The 22,531-nt window shown below is 44.6% G+C and overlaps 1 protein-coding gene across 1 annotated transcript; it reads right to left on the bottom strand.

Moving 5' to 3' along the window:
* Window positions 1–3,033: 3,033 nt before the first annotated feature.
* Window positions 3,034–22,423, bottom strand: nwd1 (NACHT and WD repeat domain containing 1). The gene is made up of 20 exons (XM_031786278.1): window positions 21,745–22,423; window positions 18,332–18,417; window positions 18,073–18,189; window positions 17,313–17,661; window positions 15,710–17,054; window positions 15,068–15,271; window positions 14,689–14,848; window positions 13,672–13,789; window positions 13,344–13,508; window positions 12,803–13,000; window positions 12,489–12,611; window positions 12,142–12,347; window positions 11,708–11,971; window positions 11,464–11,581; window positions 9,762–9,910; window positions 8,914–9,193; window positions 6,166–6,542; window positions 5,867–6,043; window positions 5,657–5,762; window positions 3,034–5,494 (listed from the first exon to the last, which is right to left on the bottom strand). The coding sequence occupies exons 1-20, from the start codon at window positions 21,851–21,853 to the stop codon at window positions 5,187–5,189; spliced, it is 4,959 nt and encodes a 1,652-aa protein (XP_031642138.1). The 5' UTR covers window positions 21,854–22,423; the 3' UTR covers window positions 3,034–5,186.
* Window positions 22,424–22,531: the final 108 nt, after the last annotated feature.

A 22,531-nucleotide genomic window follows, 5' to 3' on the forward strand; every position in this document is an offset into this window, starting at 1 on the left:
CAGAGGCGTCACTACAGACCCAGGTTCGATCCCGGGCTGTGTTACGACCGGCCGTGATCGGGAGTCCCATAGGGCCGCACACAATTGTCCCAGTGTAGTCCGGGTTAGGAAACAAATAGGAGGAATACAGGTTACACGACGTCAGTTAGGGGAGGGTTTGGCCGGGGGTCTTTACAAGAAGGCCGTCATTGAACTTGCCTAGTTAATCAAATAAAAGCCAGTGCCTAATGGCAACTTTAAATGGTTTTACACAGACTAGTATCAAACTTTGCTTTGGCCGGGGTCTTGAAAGCACAGTAGGCACGGTGATTTGAGCTATCCGATTGGCCAGGGCAGTATGCGCACTCGATTTAGCCACAGATCTCCCGGTCGGCAGGGTAGGCGGAGTTTGTCATTTCAGATTTCGGATAAGTGAAATGGTTAAAAAAGGGAACACATACCCGGTGCGTAGGGCTTCTGAATCAAGTGCACTTAGTGTCAAGAGCTCAACACAAATACAAAAAAAGGAGTGCAGGCTTTTATCATTGGTTTTTGTACAGAAATGTTTGATGATCCACAAGGAATGCCTTGAACATCTACCAGTCGATCGCGATCGGCCGGTTGGTGACCACTGCATTAACATATGATGACAAAATATAACAACAAGCCTGATGTGTCCATTGATTATTCTGTGAATGACAGCCCACCTACACGGAATTCAAAATGATTGGCTATTCTAAATGATTACTTTCATCAGTCACAAGCCACTAGTGGAGTTATAATGGACATACTGTAATACAAGTTTGTAAACATAACTGCATGCTGTACATATGACAATGATTTTAACATTCCTTTTCCCAGGCATCCAGTGCTGTTCTTATAGCAGTAGGAATCTATGCCAAGGTTGCCAAAGAGAAAAGTCAGGCATCAATCTAAATAATAGGTAGTGAAATGTATATTTTCAATGGCAAAATAAACTCAATGATGGGCGACTATTAATTAGGTGTGTGTGTTTTGCCAAAGATGTGGACACTGATGACTGACCCAGCAATCTTGCTGATCATCATTGCCACAATGTTTAGATTCACCTTCTTTGGGTGTTTTGGATCATTGCACAATCTGTCACGTTCATCTGAATGGACTAAGGCACAGCGTACTTAGAGTTCCACATGTTTAATAAATATGAAACTCAATACAGAAGAAAATGAAACGGGACGTTCTGGGCTGCTCACAGGCAGCTACACAAAAACAAGATCCCACAAAAAAACAGTGGGAAAAGGCTGCCTAAATATGATCCCCAATCAGAGACAACGATAGACAGCTGCTTGGGAACCATACCAGGCCAACATAGAAATGAAAAAACTAGACTACCCACCCTTATCACACCCTGACCTAACCAAAATAGACAATAAAAAGGATCTCTAAGGTCAGGGCATGACTCAATCGAAGCTGCCTACTGAAGACAGTAGCTGAGCTCCTTGCTTGTTACCATTGTTTACAATATCACTGTGACTTAGGCATACGTACAATATTGCTTTCTGTATATTGGAAAGCCATAGATAGATTATGGTAAATAGTAGTACCTGTAATTATCTCAACACTGTAGTTGTCTTTATGGTGATTGCAGAAAGTAAGTAATAGCATCATGTCTTGCAACTATCCTAGCCTACTACAAGGTTGAAATATCATTTCTGTTGTCAGTTTTTAGGGATATTGGCTGGCAATCCTCCTGCAGATTGCAGCTGCAGGGCTTGGTTTCCTATTCACTGACAAGGTAATGTTCGGACCCTGAATGCCGGTATTTTGCTGAGAATTGCATCCCCTGCAAAGCCAAAGCAGAATTGAATTCTCTGCATGCCACCATTTTAGAATAAAGGTTTCACCAAAATTAAACTAATTTGCTTGTAGGTATCAGAGATCACTGAGATGTTCTCTGGTGTTCTTTCAGGTTTTGGAGAGGACTGAAAAGTTGATGAAAAGGCAATCGGGATGATTTGGACTTGAAACATGTTATTGACTTTGTTCTGAAACAGGTTAATTACACTGGTTCAGTTGGTTGGAGCATGGTGCTGGCCATATAAATAGAATTACTAGAATTGTGGATTTGATTTCGTTATGGGCCTCATATACAGAGTATTTGTGTATTGGTGTGTTTGGATGAAAGAGTCTGCTAAATGAAAACATGACTATATTATAACATGATCATTAAATGGGGAGAGGGGCATCACATGAATCATTAATAATGTACTAATTACTAAAGAATTACAGTATATAAATGACCTTTGGGAACAACCTTTGCTATGAAAATGAAATGAGAAGAAATAGACCACAACACTACGCACTGCATACTGACAGAAAAGTGGACAGCGGACTGCTGAAATACTTCCTGTATTGGCAGAATCCAAGAGCAATTTAGCACAACCTACTATCATAAAACAGAATGACAGAACTGCAGTGAAGCAACTCAATCTAAAAGTGGAAATGTTTATTCACTATAATTCTTGAGTTGGCTTTGTATCAGAATCAGGGGTTTTAGAGCCAGGCCGGAACAAAATCCTGCACACCCAACAGTCATGCTCACAAATGTTATATCCACGGTATTTCCACAGTGTTCAACACCATGTGTGGCTATGAGGCCCAGAGTATGGAGCGGAGTTCGACAGGGGGCGAGCGTGTACACCACTGGCTGCCTGGATAAGGTTGTGTGGTGGGGGAGACAGAACCTCTTCTTAATGGGGGGGTGATTACCGTGGGTCTGCTCTGTTTAGAGGTAAGACATGGCTCAGTAGTTCACATTTGAATTAGATTGGGGAAAAACATGTTTAGTTTGCTTGGCTGGATATCCTAAACATAGTCGATCACGTGCAGATCAGACAAGTGCAAATCCCTTTCGAGTGAAATAGCAGTCCCAAATTAAATATATTTGTTTTTACTTGCTCTGGATGTCTTTATGCCCCAGTTAAGGCAACAAATGTCATTTTCAAGTCATTAGGAATCAATTGCATGTAGATTTTTAGTGAATTGTCAGCTGCAGATGGGCCCCCAAAAAAACACAATTAGATTAGCTCTCCAATAATATATTTAATCACATTTCAAGATATAAGTTCAGTTGAGAACAAGCAGAAACCCATAGGAAGCTACACAAGTCACAGAGAACAGGAAGGCAATGCTTGACATTGGAAAAGCTCTAATGAGCTAGTGTTCACGGAGTGGATGAACATGTTGATTAAAACGTTGCATGAGATCGTGTTAGCAAAGAGGCTGGAGAAAAATAACACAGACTCGAGTCTTGTGTTTCTTTAAGGACACTTAAAATAATCATGACCATGAAAAAGCATATAATTTAAATATGTATTTGTGTTTTGCATTTGTGTTTTTTTTGTGTAATATAATATAATGTAATATATTTTAAAGATGAATTTTGGGGGGGAAATTGTCTATACAAAAAAAGAAAGGCAATGCTCTCTAAATAAACAGAAAGACGGTGCTTTCAAAAGGACTTGAAAATATGAGTGATTGTACAGCATGTTTGTAGAATGCCCAACCTTATTTCTTATCATGTACCAAGTTTTTGTGTCTTTTTCTTGCAAGCCGTGTATAAAGAAGGTCCAACAGAGGGGAAAACAAGATGGTGAAAGAGAGCCTTCCTTCACTAGAGAAAGACTAGACAGCAATGTTTGGTGCCCTGCTTCCTGGGACTTCAATAATAAATGAGAGGGCCCTCCTCTTGGTCCATTGGAGTTGTTTAGCAACAACTTTGAACAAAAGTAGTCTGTACGCACTGTGAATCTCTGTACTTTAATGTAAAAAGATTGTTCAAGAGAGCGCCGGAAGGCAAAGACATTAACTATTTAATATATGATTTCCAACAACAGGAAATGTCAGAATATTTTATTTTAGCATTCTACAAAATATGAACCTTTCTACACAGAGTGTAAAAAACATTAGGAACACCTTCCTAATATTGAGACACACCCCCTTTTGCCCTCAGAACAGCCTCAATTTGTCGAGGCATGGACTCTACAAGGTGCCGGAAGCATTCCACAGGGAATGGCCCATGTTGACTCCAATGCTTCCCACAGTTGTGTCAAGTTGGCTGGATGTCCTTTGGGTGGTGGACCATTCTCGATACACACAGGAAACGTTGCAGTTCTTGACCCCCTCACACAAGTGAGCTTGGCACCTACTTCCATACCCCGTTCAAAGGCAAGACAATCTTTTGTTTTGCCAATTCACCCTCAATGGCACACATACACAATCCATGTCTCAATTGTCTCAAGGCTTAAAAATCCTTATATAACCTCTCTCCTCCCCTTCATCTACACTGATTTAAGTGTGTGAAGGAATATTTTATGGTTTGTGCTTTTCTAAGAACCAATTTGACGGATTGATCGTGCCTGGGAGGTATCCTCACAATCAGTATAAGCAATTTGGCAGTATGCCCAGAACATTGCTTTGAGAACTGAAAGGGGTATCTCGGTTTCAAGGTCTTAGCTTGGCGAGAAGAAGCCTTGTGAGGTATTGGTTGGTCACATGCATGAACCAAACGTTAATGATGAATGAATTATGAATAAGCTAAATCATGCAAATACAACTATAAGAGAACTAACGGGACTGCCCCGGCAGATCTCCCGAACAACGTGTACTATTGTGCATTAAGTTGGTTGGAACCTCTCCAGCTTACTGATAATAAAGAATTAGTCATTTAATGTTTGACTGAGTCCCTGGTGGTAATTTCCATGACAAGTGGATTTAGCAAGTGACATCAATAAGGAATCATAGCTTTCACCTGGATTAACCTGGTCAGTCTATGTCATGGAAGGAGCAGGTGTTCCTAACGTTTTGTACACTCTGTGTACATGTGTGCTTTGTACAGGAACTAGCCCTTAAATGTTCTGCATATTGATGCTTTTATACATAATCACGGCATTTTGTAACAGTTTGTATATTTGTCATCTCTACGTGTCATGTGATGAACATGTGCGAACACAAATTCCTACATTTCACAGAATGTTTTATAATAAGTAGTGTGCATAGCTGATTTAAAGCAAGTGAATTGAGCTGACAGACATAGCCCCTATTTTCATATAATTCAGTGTGGGAAACTGAAGTCAACTTACTGTATACAGTAGCAGCACACCTTAGAACCGTATATGACGCTAGATCTCTACAATTGACACTATGTCTGTTATGTTATGTCAGTTTCCTTACAACAGTTGGCATGAGTGAGAGGGTTTGCTCTTGAGCATCAGGGCCATGAAGTTAAACTGAGCAGGATTGTACTCAGGGATCTCTGTGATGACGCTGTGAGGGCTGTCTGCACTCTTCTGCCGGGACGTGACCCTGTAGTGTGCGTTGACGTTCCGGAGTGGGTTGTATTCCGGACAGACGCCATCCGGACAGCGGAATCCTTCCTTGATGACGTAGCCCAGCTGAGAGATTGCCACAAAGCCATTCCTGTAGGTCAACATTTTGGTGACAGGAGCGTAGACGTACTGGACGAATAACAGACTCCCTGGGACAAAAAAAATGATACACAATATGTAGTGTTCATTTGTGTATACCAATATGGGTTTGATATATGGTTTGAAATAGTAGCGAGCAACATTTATTTCTAATAGTAGTAAACAAACCATGTAAAATTCTAAAAGAAAACTCAAATGTAGTGAGCACATACCACTAGCAACATCCCAGACTTTAATAGTTCTATCCTGTGAGCCAGTGAAGACGTGCTTGTCACTCTCAGAGAACGCTGCACAGAGAACCCCTTCAAACAAGAACCCCTGTATTTCAAAAGGTACAAACACATTTATGTCAATGAGTCAATCTGAGGTGTGTCTGAAAAATAGATTTTCCCTGACTAGACCGTTGACCTTTAACCTCTGACCTTGTACTCCATGGTGTGATCCAGCACCAGGGGGGTCAGCCCCCACAGCCTCTGCACGGCGTCCTCTGAGCCCACCAGGGCGTGCGTCCCCCAGTTGCTGGTCGTCACGCAGTTGACCCTGCTGCGGTGGCCATCCAGGGTGGCGGTTGAGGCGGACTTGAAGTCGTACATGGTGACCTTATATTAATAAGGAGACAGGACACAATGCTAGCTTCAGCAACATCTTTACTAAGTTAAAACTAAATATCTTGTAGGCCTACAGAGCATTATGGGTAACGTCGGCCAATGATGCTACAGACCTCCCCGCAGGCCGTTCCGTACAGCAGCCTACAGTCTGGGAGCAGGGCCATGGAGGAGACGGGCGAGTGGAGCAGGGAGAGGGAAAACCTCGCGGAGGGCCCCTCCACGCTGGGGAAACTGTCCCTGGCTGTGATCTCGAACAGACACACTGAGTCCTCGTAGGCCACGGCCATGTGCTTCTCCTGGCCGCCAATGGCCATGCAGCGCACCGTTGGCAGGGTCTCAGGAGGTGGGATGCACAGGGTCTCTTTGGGGAAGGCTAGGGGATAGATGAGGACCGTGCCAGTCGTGAGGCCACAGAAGAGAAGTTTCTTGTTCTGGGCCAGCTCTAGGCAACACACCTCAGCAGAGACGGCCATGGTGTCAGCGGAAGAGCCTGAGACAAACAGGAGGGAGATTCTCTTTAACAGACCCCCATTGTCAAATACAAGCAAATATTCTCCATGTTGCATGTGGATATTGAAAACATACAATGAGACATGTCCGTTAGCCCCTCTAGGTTCACATTATACACTCACATTTGTAACATTATTTCTTATTCTTTCTCTATGATAAATACAGTGGGGAGAACAAGTATTTGATACACTGCCGATTTTGCAGGATTTCCTAATAACAAAGCATGTCATTTTTATCATAGGTACACTTCTTGCTATTCTTTCCTTTTTTTTACCCCTTTTTCTCCCCAATTTCGTGGTATCCAATTGTTAGTAGCTACTATCTTTTCTCATCGCTACAACTCCCGTATGGGCTCGGGAGAGACGAAGGTTGAAAGTCATGCGTCCTCCGATACACAACCCAACCAAGCCGCACTGCTTCTTAACACAGCGCGCATCCAACCCGGAAGCCAGCCGCACCAATGTGTCGGAGGAAACACAGTGCACCTGGCAACCTTGGTTAGCGTGCACTGCACCCGGCCCGCCACAGGAGTCGCTGGTGCGCGATGAGACAAGGATATCCCTACCGGCCAAACCCTCCCTAACCCGGACGACGCTAGGCCAATTGTGCGTCGCCCCACGGACCTCCCGGTCGCGGCCGGTTACGATAGAGTCTGGGCGCGAACCCAGTGTCTCTGGTGGCACAGCTGGCGCTGCAGTACAGCGCCCTTAACCACTGCGCCACCCGGGAGGCCTATCATAGGTACACTTCAACTGTGAGAGACGGAATCTAAAACAAAAATCCTAAAAATCACATTGTATGATTTTTAAGTAATTAATTTGCATTTTATTGCATGACATAAATATTTGATCACCTACCAACCAGTAAGAATTCCAGCTCTCACAGACCTGTTAGTTTTTCTTTAAGAAGCCCTCCTGTTCTCCACTCATTACCTGTATTAACTGCACCTGTTTGAACTCGTTACCTGTATAAAAGACATCTGTCCACACACTCAATCAAACAGACTCCAACCTCTCCACAATGGCCAAGACCAGAGAGCTGTGTAAGGACATCAGGGATAAAATTGTAGACCTGCACAAGGATGGGATGGGCTACAGGACAATAGGCAAGCAGCTTGGTGAGAAGGCAACAACTGTTTGCGCAATTATTAGAAATGGAAGAAGTTCAAGATGACGGTCAATCACCCTCGGTCTGGGGCTCCATGCAAGATCTCACCTCTTGGGGCATCAATGGTCATAAGGAAGGTGAGGGATCAGCCCAGAACTACACGGCAGGACCTGGTCAATGACCTGAACAAGCTGGGACCACAGTCTCGAAGAAAACCATTAGTAACACACTACGCCGTCATGGATTACAATCCTGCAACGCACGCAAGGTCCCCCTGCTCAAGCCAGCTCATGTCCAGGCACGTCTGAAGTTTTCCAATGACCATCTGGATGATCCAGAGGAGGAATGGAAGAAGGTCATGTGGTCTGATGAGACAAAAACAGCGCTTTTTGGTCTAAACTCCACTCGCCGTGTTTGGAGGAAGAAGAAGGATGAGTACAACCCCAAGAACACTATCCCAACCGTGAAGCATGGAGGTGGAAACATCGTTCTTTGGGGATGCTTTTCTGCAAAGGGGACAGGACGACGGCACCGTATTGAGAGGAGGATGGATGGGGCCATGTATCGCGAGATCTTGGCCACAACCTCCTTCCCTCAGTAAGAGCCTTGAAGATGGGTCGTGGCTGGGTCTTCCAGCATGACAACGACCCAAAACACACAGCCAGGGCAACTAAGGAGTGGCTCCATAAGAAGCATCTCAAGGTCCTGGAGTGGCCTAGCCAGTCTCCAGACCTGAACCCAATAGAAAATCTTTGGAGGGAGCTGAAAGTCCGTATTGCCCAGCGACAGCCCTGAAACGTGAAGGATCTGGAGAAGGTCCATATGGAGGAGTGGGCCAAAATCCCTGCTGCAGTGTGTGCAAACTTGGTCAAGAACTACAGGAAACATATGATCTCTGTAATTGCAAACAAAGGTTTCTGTACCAAATATTAAGTTCTGCTTTTCTGATGTATCAAATACTTATGTCATGCAATAAAATGCTAATTCATTACTTAAAAATCATACAATGTGATTTCCGGATTTTTGTTTTAGATTCCGTCTCTCACAGTTGAAGTGTACCTATGATAAAAATTACAGACCTCTACATGTTTTGTAAGTAGGAAAACCTACAAAAACCGTCAGTGTATCAAATACTTGTTCTCCCCACTGTATATCCCTATGAACTTTTGTTTGACAATAAGTAAGTTGACAAAAAGTAGGTCATATTTTTCACCCAAACATAAAGTGCACATATGTATTTTTACCTGTGTGACAATTCCATGTAATCACTTCTTTCTGGCCTACGTTTCTAACATAGTACACCGTGTCGCCATCTTTAGTGAGGGCAACCTGAGGGCACCCGGCTGGAATGCAGCAATTGGGTCTCTGCTGAGGGTTGTTGGGTGAGGGCAGATGCCACAGCTTCAGGTAGTAGGCTGAGGAGGAGGCGGAGACGACAGTGCCCTCATACAGAGCCAGAGTGGTGACAGGGGCATCCATGCCAAGGAAACAGTCAAGGAGGTTTCCCGTGGTCATAGACCACACCTGTAAAAAGCAGAGCGGATCAATGTTAGCCTGGTCCCAGATCTGTTTGTGCTGTCTTGCCAACTAGTAGGTGCCGGGAGCACCGGTTCATGTCAAGAACTGCAACGCTACTGTGTTTTTCATGTTCAACAGTTTCCCGTGTGTATCACGAATGATCCACCACCCAAAGACATCCAGCCAACTTCACACAACTGTGGGAAGCATTGGCAGTGCAACTCAATACACTCAGTGTATATTTGGGGCACAATTTAGAAACGTAGGATATCACAAGGCCACATTATCTAGGGATGTTTCATCAAAGTTGTAGCTATACCAATGACAATGGCAGTTGGCAAAAACACACAAACAGATCTGGGATCAAGATAAGACATTTGGATCAAAGTTCGTCATTGGGAACAAGTGACTTCTTTGAATAAGTCCAGTATGTGACTTGCCATCTATATCCTCTATATTGCCATCTATATCAATGCCATCTATTATCAGTAATAATCAATAACTACAGAACAGTCTAGAAACAAGTTGTATACAAGTGCATCATTTTCATGGGTACCAATTAACCAATACTGACCCGTATAGTCTGGTCCTCAGAGCCCGAGACGACCACTCTGCTGTCGCCCGACACACAGGCACACAACACCGTGTCCTCGTGGTGCAGATCCAGGAAGCTCTGGACACAGTCTGACTCTCTATGGAAAAGGACCAGTGTCCTCTCACAGCCTGTAATGATATGAATATTACTGTATATAATAGTCATTTGCCAGACACTTTTCCAGTTAGCACATTCAGTATATGTGGCCTAGCCTGGTCCCAGATCTGTTTGTGCGGTCTTGCTAAATCCTATAGTCAAGAAGTCAGCAAGACAACATGAACTGATCTAGGACCAGGCTATACAGTGCACTCGGAGAGTATTCAAACAAATGGACTTTTTCCACATTTTGTTATGTTACAGCCTTATTCTAAAATGGATTAAATATGTTTTTTCCCTCATCAATCTACACACAACACCCCATAATGACAAAGCGAAAAACGGGTTTTTAGACAATTTTGCTGATTTATAAAAAAACAGAAATACCTTATTTACATAAGTATTCAGACCCTTTGCTATGAGACTCGAAATTGAGCTCAAGTGCATCCTGTTTCCATTGATCATCCTTGAGACGTTTCTACAACTTGATTGGAGTCCACCTGTGGTAAATTAAATTAATTGGACATGTCTTGGAAAGTCACACACCTGTCTATATAAGATCCCACAGCTGACAGTGCATGTCAGAGCAAAAACCAAGCCATGAGGTCGAAGGAATTGTCCGTAGAGCTCCGAGACAGGATTGTGTCAAGGCGCAGGTCTTGGGAAGGGTACCCAAACATGTCTGCAGCTTTGAAGGGTCCCCAAGAACACAGCGACCTCCATCATTCTTAATTGGAAGAAGCTTGGAACCACCAAGACTCTTCCTAGAGCTGTCTGCCCAGCCAAACTGAGCAATCGGGGGAGAAGGGCCTTGTTCAGTTTGATGACCAAGAACCTGATGATCAATCTGAAAGAGCTCCTGAGTTCCTCTGTGGAAATGGGAGAATCTTTCAGAAGGACAACCATCTCTGCAACACTCCACCAATCAGGCCTTTATGGTAGAGTGGCCAGACAGAAGCCACTCCTCAGTAAAAGGCACGTTTGCCAAAAAGCACCTAAAGGACACTGACCATGAGAAACAATATTCTCTGGTCTGATGAAACCAAGATTGAACTCTTCGGCCTGAATACCCAGTGTCATGTCTGGAGGAAACCTGGCACCATCCCTACGGTGAAGCATGGTGGTGGCAGCATCATGTTGTGGGGATGTTTTTCAGCAGCAGGGACTGGGAGACTAGTCACGATCAAGGGAAAGATGAATGGAGCAAAGTACAGAGAGATCCTCGATGGAAACCTGCTCCAGAGTGTTTAGGATTTCAGACTGGGGCGGAGGTTCACCTTCCAACAGGACAACGACCCTAAGCACACAGCCACACATTTACAAACATTTACAAAAAACTGTTTTTGTTTTGTCATTATGGTGTAGTGTGTAAATCGATGAGGGAAAAAAACTATTTAAATACATTTTAGAATAAGGCTGTATTGTATCAAAATGTGGAATAAGTAAAGGGGTCTGAATACTTACCGAATGCACTGTATGTGGCCCATATGGGAATGAAACGTGAAAGACACAGAGGTAGGCTACATAGTGTCAATGCCATTCATGGGGTTCCTCCTAAAGTCCTCCTGTACTGTAGTACTGCTACCTGCCAAAAGTATCCTTTCGTCATCTGAGGCGGAGAGGAAGGTTGCACAGACTGGAAGCTCTGTGACTGTCTGTCTCAGAGTCCACTGTGACTGTCTGCCCTGTACCGTGCTGGAAACCTATAAATGACAGATGGTCGAACAGAATGCGATGAGAAACCAATTATGCCATTAAAATCAGAAATAGAGTCTATCTAATAGAAAATTGAATCATCCTCCTCCAGGACATGTTTTGACAATCTGTACCTGATAGAGGAAGCCCTCCTTGGATGCTATAAGTAGTCTGCCATTTCTTTGCAGTGTAAGGGTTGCCGTCAGGGTCAAACTATGTGAAGATTTTTCCAAATGTATCTGCGCTGTCTTGTCCTCGGCGGATGGGTGGGAAAATGTGACAAGTCCTCCGTCTGAGAGGGAGACGACCATTCCGTTCAAAAATCCAAGAATAATGGAGACACCGGTATCTTTGACTTGGAAGAGTAGTTCTGTTGTGTTAAGATGCCATACTTTCACCTGCAGGTAAAGCAGAAGCGTTACAGATTATAATATTTTTGGGGAGTACATACTGTAAATATAAAAAAGGTTGGTTAACAGAATGATTGAAAAGGTGCATTTGAAGGAAAACTCCTCAAAGAAAATGTATTTGATAGAAGACAATTAACCCCTTCACATGTATGTCATACCTGGCCTCCAGAGTGAGTGAAGACAAGCGCCCTCTCCTCAGACACATGGATGTGTGTGGTGGAAGGTAAGGAGTTAATGGACACCGCCTCCTGGGTACAGTACAGCTGCCTGCCACTCAACAGGCTCCACTTCCTCAGACTCCCGTCAGCAGCCAATGAGAGACAGTGAGCGCCGCTGTCAATCACTCTCACTGATAGCACCTTAGCTGAAGAGCATAAATAAGTAGACACACAGAGAAATCATTTGCAAGAATAAGCAGAATGTGGATACGCTTGACAGTGATTAATTACAAACTCAAATACCTTTCCTTAGAAATACACGCACACACACACACCCTGGCCCTCACCTGTGTGTCCCACTAAGGTTTGGATGACCTCTAGATCATTGAGGTCCCAGGCAATCACCTTCCCGTCCTCTGAGCCTGCCAGCAGGATCCCTCTCTCTGGGCAAATATCCAGAGCTGTGACCCCTTCAAACAGACAAGACAAGAAGCTGTTCTTAAGCACAGATGTAAGATCAGCTTACCCATGCCATATCCTAACTTTAACCATTGGAGATGTGAAATACAGACTGACATTAGATCAGCATCTGCTGGCTACTTCATCCTACTCCTGGGCTCAATTGAAATGAACAGGCAACTCCTGCACTATGTGTACAAACCTTTCTGGAAACCAGCAAGCGTCGTCTTTAGCGCTCCCCCTGGAGGCTGGAGGAAGGTGCACTTGGGGACAAGGATGGGGTCGGGACAGCACGAGAGCCAGTCGTGACACTGGCAGCAGAGTCGTCCTATCAGTGAAGGGTACATCTCAGCGAAGGAGTGGAGCCTGGCCAAGACCTCTGTGTAGAAGAGGGGGGGGTCTTTGGAGAGGAAACATAGTATTAGAACAGAGTGAGATAGTTGGTGAAACAGTGTGAAGAGAAGGCTCTCCTGATACAGTATCACCCAACCACCCACCCATCCAAGTATAATGTCAATATTTCTGGTTCAAGCCAGAGGGACGAGAGTCATCAATAACCTATCCTACAGTTAGCACTCTTTTGATCTATGAATTTTTTTGGTTGTTGTTGCATCGCTCGTAAATATGTGAAATAGTGATCCAGCTACTTTACCTGAAACCGGGCAGATTTAAACCCAACAGAACGTGCATTAATTGAACATGTAACACTCGACTACGATACCACCCCCCCTGACCCATCTGACCCATCTGTCCATCTAGAAAGTCCAGGGTGGGCTTGAGGAGAATGAAAGTTTCTCGGATCAGTTGAGTCTCAGGGCAGTCCATGAGCTTGGTGCAGAGGGTCAGGTCCTCAATGACACTGGCCACGCCACAGGTCAGAGTCTTACAGTACAGCCACTCACTACTGCCTGTGGGGCAAAGAGTCGCAGCTTAAAGGTAGACTTCGTAATATGACATCATCATACACAGTAAGACAACTTCCTGTCATCAACAATAAGAGAATTCAAATCAGCCAAGCCTGTCTACCAGTATTGGCTCTTCCCACCATTGACTTTTGCACTGTGGCCTTACCTATGACCTCCTGGCGCAGCTCCTCCCAGAGGCCTGCGTGGAGGAGGTGGTAGGGCAGCTCCTGCAGCTTTTTGACATTTGCCACTCCTTCAGCGAACCACAGAGGCTGAGGGGGCACCTTGGCAACATGCCAGGGGAGAGAGTAGACAGGTGTACGTTAATGATTCAACACAACACAACTAACCCGCGGAAACATTTTCACTATGGAAACACGTCCGGTTAGCTTCAAGGTAGTATCAAAAGCAACCGTCCATTTCATTAAATGAAAAACATGTCCTCTTGTGCATCTCTATCAATTGTTCTTCCTTAATTTCAGTTCTTATTTACTGTGATATTTTTTTGTGTATTGTGCTCCCTCTAAAAAAAGGCCCTGAGGGTCAGAGACCTTTATCCAGCTCAAATGGACCACACACACACACACACACATCGCACAGAACGTTGATCTACTATTCATCTGCCGTTTGTTCGTGGAAGTCTGTTTTAGTTGACCACCCTGGTGGACGTCTGTCTGACTGCAGACATGTTCGCGTGATTCAACCGCTAAAATCCTTTTGCACTTGGTTTGCAAATCATGGCCGTCACTCTTTTGAGGTGCTAAGGCCTTGTTTGCGTGGCGCTACAGAGGGCGGTGCGGACAGCTCAGTACATCACTGGGGCCGAGCTCCCTGCCATCCTGGACCTCTACATCAGGCGGTGTAAAAAAGAAGGCCAGGAAAATTGTTAATGATTCCAGCCACTCAAGCCATAGACTGTTCTCTCTGCTTCCGCAAGGCAAGCGGTACCGGTGAATCAAGTCTGACACCAACAGGCTCCTGAACAGCTTCTATCCCCCAAGCAATAAGGCTGCTAAATAGCTAACAAAATGGCTACAAGGACTATCTGAGTTGACCCTTGTATTTTACACTGTAATGACTAGAGGAGTACACCGATTATTATTGAAAACACATCTAAGGGTTCTTTGAGGTGCCATTCTATGTCATCATAGGAAACTGAACTGAAATCCCATCATTCTGTTACCTTGCGGTCAGCGTCCAATGTGGTCGTCAGTGGGGGTAGGAGGACAGCTTTGAATCGGCCTTGGCTCCAGCTACCCAAGAAGTACTCAGCAAGGACCCTGTGTCTGTCAGCCTGCTGCTCTGACCTCTGGTACCTCTCTCGCACAGTTTCAGTCAACAGCCTATTACCATATTAAATTGCACAGACAAAGTACAGGATTGGAAGTTCTGCCATAAGCAGATCAATACAAGAAGTATTGTCTACTACTGGACTGGAAGCATGCTCAATGGAAAATGTACATTATTAAAATAGAGTTTTAGCAAAAACAATTGGCTTAATCTGGGTTTGGAACCCCAGCCCCTAAACCTGTTGGGCTTAGATATATAGAGAGGATCTTTACTTGTGGTGGAAGTCGAGCACCGTGACGCCATTGGCCTGTCCCTCCACGAGGAGTTCTCCCAAGTCGTGCCTGAGGCGCACCCACAGTAGAGGGGGGAGGCGGATGAGGGAGTGGTTGGGGGGAAGCCAGTACTGGTAGACTTCAGCCAGGACATTGTCATCAAGGGACAAGATATCACGCAGCTCTGCCTCTGATAGACTACCCCTGGAGAACAGAATGAGTAATAATCATTTGGAAAAGAAATCATTATAAATAGAAGGATGGATTTTTCCGTGTCTAACCCCAATGTATGATAAGGGGGGGGGGGGGGTACGGCAGCTTTTGATCTGGGAATTTGTCATGTGGATTGTCTGTAGGTTAAAGTATGACTGGCTTGATATTCCAGTGGTCTATTGATTGAAATATCAATGTTGTATTGTCGGTTAATGCACCAGGTGTGTGTGGGCGTGTGTATGTGCGTCACAGGTGGCTGGTGGCACCTTAATTGTGGAGGATGTGCTCATAATAATGTCTTGAATGGAAATAAATGGAATCAAACACATCAAACACAAGTGTTTGATATCATTCAATTATTATTGAGCCGTCCTCCCCTCACAAGCCTCCTGTGGACTGTGCATCTGTGTGTGTACACGAACACCTCACCTAGCAGAAACAATATATCCCAAAGCTGCGCCAACCAGTTGCTTCCCATGCCTCTCCTCAAGGGTCTGGAGTAGCTGTGACATCACTTCCTGTGCACTACTGCTCAGGGCCAGGTCAGTCACGGGTGTATAGGACGCCCATCGCCTGGCCATGTCCAGCAGTAGCTTCAGATGCAGAGGATTTCCACTCAGCTGAAAGCTACACAGTACCACTTCACACTGTTCTGGAGTCAGACTTCGTTGCGCTTCCCTCATGTAGGCATTCATGATCTCTCTACCCTGGTCACATGATAGGGGTTCTACTTCAAAGAAATTTCCCGGCACCTCGACTGTTCTCCGAAGGTTAGCCAAAACTGGAGAGCCCGTATCTGCGGTGGACACCACCAAATGGACATTGGGGGGGATGTCTTTGGGTAGCCAGTGGAGGTTCTGGCCCTGGGTGGCGGAGGACAATTGGTCCAAGGAGTCTAGTATCAGAAGAAGTGTGTCTCCTCGCTCCGACACCTCAGCTAGAAGGCCATGGAAAAACCTCACCAGGTCCTCACTCGTGTGTGCTGTTATTGGGGTGGGAGGTGACAAACTGAACACAGAGCAGATCTGGAAACAGACACTCTGGAGGACACGGCCCAGGTCGGAGCTCTCTGCCGACGTCCCCAGCAACCTGAGCACCACCACAGCCCTGGGGTCCAGGAGGCCACGCATCTCCTGTGCCAGCTTGCAGAGCAGCGTTGTCTTGCCCACACCTGGTGGCCCATGCACCACCAGGGGCGTGTGGCAGGTGTTGGTGTGCTCCCACATGGCCAGGCAGATCTTCCCAAGGAGCCCCTCCCTGCCGCGAAATACGCCTGAACACTTCCCGGCACTCAAAGCCATGTGGTGACTAAGCTCCTGGAGCAGCCAACCACTGTCCTCTTCCCTCTTTCTCTGACTTGCATCTCCTCCTCTTGCCCCATTCGTCCTCACTTCACCAGCCTCCACTGATGAACCAGCACCAACCCTCCTGGCAATGCGGGCCTTCGTCTGGGACACGAGCTGCTCGCAGAGGCTTTCCAGGTACTGGGCATGCTCCTTGCAGCTGGGCTCGATGGCTCCCTTGCACAACTCCACACTGTGCAGGTTGAGCATGCCCGGCGAGGCAGCGAAGAGACGCGACTTGAGGCCCGAGAGGAGTTCCTGAGCCTCGGTATCCAGCAGGCCATCAGCCGTCACATCCATGTACTGGGCCAGCCGCTTCGGGCCGTCCTTCTTACGCAAGTGAGGTAGCTCCCGCACGAAGAGGATGGCGGAGGGCTCGCTCTCGTCCCCATCTGGAATTCGCAGACCCTCCTCTATCTCATGCTCCGCCACTATGGAGGAGGGAGAACACCAGAAAATGGGTTGATTGGTTCTACAAAATGTGGATTTTCTACAATAAGTTACAGCTAATGAGCAAATAAGCTACCAAGTCATTGCGAATAAATAGTAGTTTAAGTGGAAATGTAACTAGAAAGCCACCAAGACTGAATCTAGCAACACTTGTCTACACATCACAAGGCAGAACATAACAGGTTTTTAGCTTGCTCCTATTCTAACATGACTGGTCCAAGACATTGGCAAGCTCTGACCAGATTTGAAGAACTGGTGTTTTTGTTCAACCGTTATATCCCCGTCTTTTTCAGCCTGCACGGCCGCAGTGCGTAGGAGCTGCAATAATCGAGCCTCTGTGTAGCGCCAGGAAATGACACTGTCATCCTGCAGCGGCCTTCTCTCAGGCTGAAGGTCATTGTAGTGGGGCAACAGAGTTGTGATTGGCTGAAGAACGTAGACAGGCGGAACAGCATTGTTGTCTTTCCTGAACCATTGGTGGAGAAGCCCCACCTGGTCCTGTGGTAGCTTGGACAGCAGCACCTCAAATTGTTTTCCTGGGAGGACACGGGGGATAGGGCGGTGGCCATACCGGTTCCCCAGCAGAGCCTTGAGAACAAGGGAGACATATCGAATCAAATTAAATTAAAACACATTACACCCTGCTGGAATTATATATTTCAAGAACCATTGAATTCAAGGAAAAGAAGAGCCAATTAACATTTGTGCAGGGTTCTCCAACTCCTGTCCTGGCGAGCTAGTGGGTGTGCAGGTTTTTGATCCAGCACAGCAGACAGCACTTACATCCCACTGGGTACACTGGTTGAATCAACATTGTTTGCGCATCATTTCAATGGAATTACATTGAACCAATGTGGAACAAACGTTGGGATACAGGTTTCAAATTATCAGTTTTCAGTCTGGGTTATTTCATGTCATGGGTTAGAAGAAAAGCCTGTAGCTCTCCAGGTTCGGGAGTTGGACCCCTGTGCTAGAGGAACAGTATTGAACAACACTTACAATGAAACTTGGTCCTACGGATACTTTCCTGCAAGCCTCGATTTCCTGAAGACACAGTTCTGTGGTCATGTGGTCCACAGCAATTGCATCCTGGAGACCCCATCTCATATCCACAACCTTCAGGGATAAAGAACTAAATACAGAAGGTCCTCCAACAACACTAACATCACACTTCTCCGAATAATGATCTCCGAATTCATATGAAATTAGAATTAATTGGCATGTGTCCGATGGCGGCCCGTAATGTACTGCTACTCACCTCAAACACTAAGCCCAGACTCTGACAAAAAGCTTGAAGTTCAGGATAAGTTTTGTCCAATAAGGCATTTCTTTCACTGCTCATATCTGCCAACGGTCACATCAGGTCAGAAAACACACCAGGTTTTCAGTGTTACCCAAAACTAAACACAAGGATATTCACCGAAAGATTAAAAATTAGCAGGGGCGCAACTTTCACTGGGGACAGGATCCCACATTCTGAAATTTCATCCCCCCCACCCCAGTTTACTTGGAATGTGATACAAAACGAGGCAACGGTGTGCTTCAGGACCATGCGGACACCTCTGAGCAGTCGGGTAGATTGTTATGTCCTCCCAACTTCTAAAACCAAAGTTGCGCCCCTGCAAATTCGGGATATGATTCTTTCAAAACAGATATAATGGCTGGGCCGTTGTAGTGATGATGTAGCATCTGCTAAATAAGGAATAATCACATCTCTGATAAATTCAGTTGCAGCCAAATATATTGGCACCATTGCACTTTTCTTAAATAATTCATTATTTATTTTAAAATAAGTTGCCATCGAAAAAAACTGTCTCCACATTTGTTATTGGATTTTCAACATTGCAGAACCAATTGTATTTTGTAAACTTAAGTTTTAATTTAGAAAATAGAGACAAATGCATGGACAAAGTTATTGGCACTCCGGAGCTTGGTTGCACAGCCTTTGGCCTAGATAACTGCCAACCAAATGCTTTTATGGAGCTACTAATGAGATTGCTGCACCATTCTACTGGCATATTTCCCCACTTTCAGCAGCAAAGTTCTTTTAATTCTTCAATGTTTGAGGGATACCCTCCAACTGCTGTTTTCAGCTCTCACCATAAGTTATGGACGTGATACGTCTTCGAAATACGGGTGTGGCTATGATTCGTAAATTGAAAGCAGACCACTACCTGAAATCTACTTCAGGTAATTCAAATAATCCATCCAAATTTTTGGCAAGTAGTGAATGGTTTGGAGTGCAAAAAAGATACACAAGCTTCCAAAACAATTGTTGGAAGACACACAGATTGTAACTGAGAGAACCTCCATTGTGAAAGCCTTACATCAGCATTTTCTAGATGCAGGCAGTTTATTTGAAAAGGTCAAAGGTATAATTGAGCCCCCTATGAATTTACCTGACACCCCTGTGCTCTCCATCGCCAGGTTCCCTTTTCATCCTTCTCTGTTTCAGAAGTGTGTAAAGCCCTGAAATAAATTGATAGAAAAAAAATCCCCTGGCCCTGATGATCTAGACCCTAGTTTCCTACACCTAGCTGCAGGCATCATTGCTCCCCCTTAGCATGTATTTTTAACCTTATGCTTGATGTTAAGGAAATCCCCAAGTTATGGAAATCTGCTTTTGTACTGCCTCTCCTGAAAGGTGGAGATCCTTCGCTACTTGACAACTATCGACCCATATAAAATGTGTCTGCACTGTCTAAGGTATTGCCGTCTTTAGTAGGCAGCTGAAGGCCTACCTCCAAGAAAATAACATCTTAATCATCTTGCAATCAGGCTTTAGATCTGGCCACAGCACTGTTTCAGCAACACTGAAGGTTTTAAATGACATCCACTGTGCTCTTGACAAGAAGTTACATTGTGTGTCTTTATTAATTTGTCAAAGGCATTTGACACTGTGGACCATGCTGTGTTAGTGCAAAGGTTAAAATGTTGTGGAATTACTGGTCATGGTCTAGATTGGTTTATAAATTCCCTATCAAATCGTAGACAATGTGTAATGGCGGATGGTTGTAAATCTGAGTCCAAAGAGTTGCGCTCAGGTGTTCTGCAAGGTTCTATTTTTGGCCCACTGTTGTTCATTTTGTATATCAACAACATTGGGGATTATATTGAAACAGCAGATGCTCAGTTTATGCAGATGATACTGTTCTTTATTCAAGTGATAGTAGTTTACCTTTAGCTTTTGAAAATGCCCAAAGAGCATTTAACATCATACAACAGAATCTGTATGATTTAAAGCTGGTTCTGAATTCAGGTAAAACAAAATGACTGGTATTTTAAAATGCCAGGCATGTTAATAATCATGTCATTGCTACATTGCCTGGGCATACTATAGAGCAAGTCAAAGTGTACAAACATTTGGGTGTGTGGGTTGATGACAAGCTGAGCTTCACTGTTCATGTGGAGAACTTGATAAGGAAGCTCAAGCTGAGAATAGGTTTTTATTACCGGCATAAGGGCTGTTTTTCTCTGGAGGCCAAGGATTCAGTATATCATGCGGTCTTCAGGTTCATTACGAATCAAAAACATCTTACACATCATTGTGATCTCTACAGCGCTGTTGGCTCGTCGTCATTGACCTTGCTTAAACACTGGTATACACTGATATATAAGGTCATATTGGGTAAGATAATATTTTCTCTGTTCTTTTTTAATCAGGTCGGTAAATAAATATAAATTACGGTCCCATTCTCATTTGCTTTTAACAGTACAAAGAATTAGAACAGGTTTTGGTAGAAATAGTTTTAGTTACTCAGGTCCTGGCACTCTCTCCTGAACATGGAAACATATGATTATCTAGTCTTGTTGGTGGAGTTTATATGTAAATATCATAGAAGAGTGTAATTGTCTTTAGGACAACAGTTTTTTAGTCAAGACATTTGTGTGTTTTTTAACGTAACATGTAATTGTTGTACTGTATGTGTGTCTATAGTTTTGTTTCATGTTGTGACAGTGTATGCTTTGTTCCCCCTGCTGCTATTGGACCAGGTCCCTCTTGAAAAATAGATGTTATCTCAATGAGGAAAAAACCTGTACAAGTAAAACCTTAAAATAATAAATAATAATCATCATCTGATCCGGACTCTTCGATGGTCACTCCAGAGCAGTCCCGTGTTTCATAATAAACCATCTCATAGGGTGCACACATCAAAAATGGTTCAAAGAGAGATGCTGGACTGTTCTGGTGTGGCCAGATCTGAATCACATCCATAAATTATAGCAAGAGCTGAACACAGCAGTTGGTGGAGGGTACCCCTCAAATATGGAAGAATCCGTGGAAAGGTGCAGCAAGCTCATTGATGGCTACAAGAAGAGTTTGTCTGAAGTTATCTTGGCCAAAGGCTGTGCAACCAAATACTAGCTCCAGGGTGCCAATCATTTTGTCAATGCCATGTGTCTTCATTTTCTATTTTAAGTTTACAAAAATAAAACTGGTTATGCAATGTTGAAAATCCAATAAGGTGTGGGGACCAAAGGTTTTCTTCAATTTCAACTTATTTTAGGAGAAATAGGAAATTATTTATGTTCAAGGGTGCCAATATATTTGGCCGCAACTGTATATGCCTTGTGTTATAACGCAGGGCTGAGCCCATGTTACAATGAAAATACTGAACCCATACCATTATGAAAATACTGAGCCCAATGCCATCATGAAAATACACCCACCTGTAAATGTGGAGCTGACAAAGACTCGGACCACGTTGGACCTGAGCTTCAGTCCTTCAGTTGCCTGGCCTTTGAGAACCTCCATGAGTGCTCCTCTTGGCGATGCCATGGTCCTCCTCACCTAGCACTGTCCCAGGCTAAAACCTCCCTCTCATCTCACAATGACCCGCAATAATTGCTCAGCTTCCAAAAGTCATCAGAGAAGCATGTGAGCAGACTTATCTATTCTGACTGTAAGCATGTACTTGTGTTACAGTTTTTAGATCATTATTTAAGCATCCAATCCAATTGCCACTTGTTCCTTGTGCTTCATGTTGCAAAGTGAAATTAGATGCGAGATACACACCTGAATGTTTTTTCCCCCTCTCCCGTTGAATCCTATTTGTCATATCCTTGGAGATCAAGCTCTCCAAGACAACCTTGGGCCCTGTTCAAATACTTTCAAATTGCACCCTTCGTTCCTCTTTTCCTTGAGGTAATCACCGGTGTAACACTAGCGGGTAGGTGAAAGCCAAGGTTTCTCTAAAATAGCTCTCCCCCACCCAGTCAGTGATTGCATTGAGGGGAGGAAGGTAGGATGCCCTTTCAAAGTATTGGAGCAGGGCCTTTGTTTACGAATGGTGCCTTCCTGGGACTGGAAGTCCCTTAGGGTAAGGAAAGGAGAAGAGGGAGTTGGCTGTTGCCTTGCAGCTGAGGCTCACCTTTAATGACATGGGGGAGAAGGGGCAAGACTAATAGAGTGTTTTAATATACAGTCATTGGTTTCAACTTATCAGACTGTAGCATT

The sequence above is a fragment of the Oncorhynchus kisutch genome, linkage group LG13, assembly GCF_002021735.2.
Source record: "Oncorhynchus kisutch isolate 150728-3 linkage group LG13, Okis_V2, whole genome shotgun sequence".
NCBI lineage: Eukaryota > Metazoa > Chordata > Actinopteri > Salmoniformes > Salmonidae > Oncorhynchus > Oncorhynchus kisutch.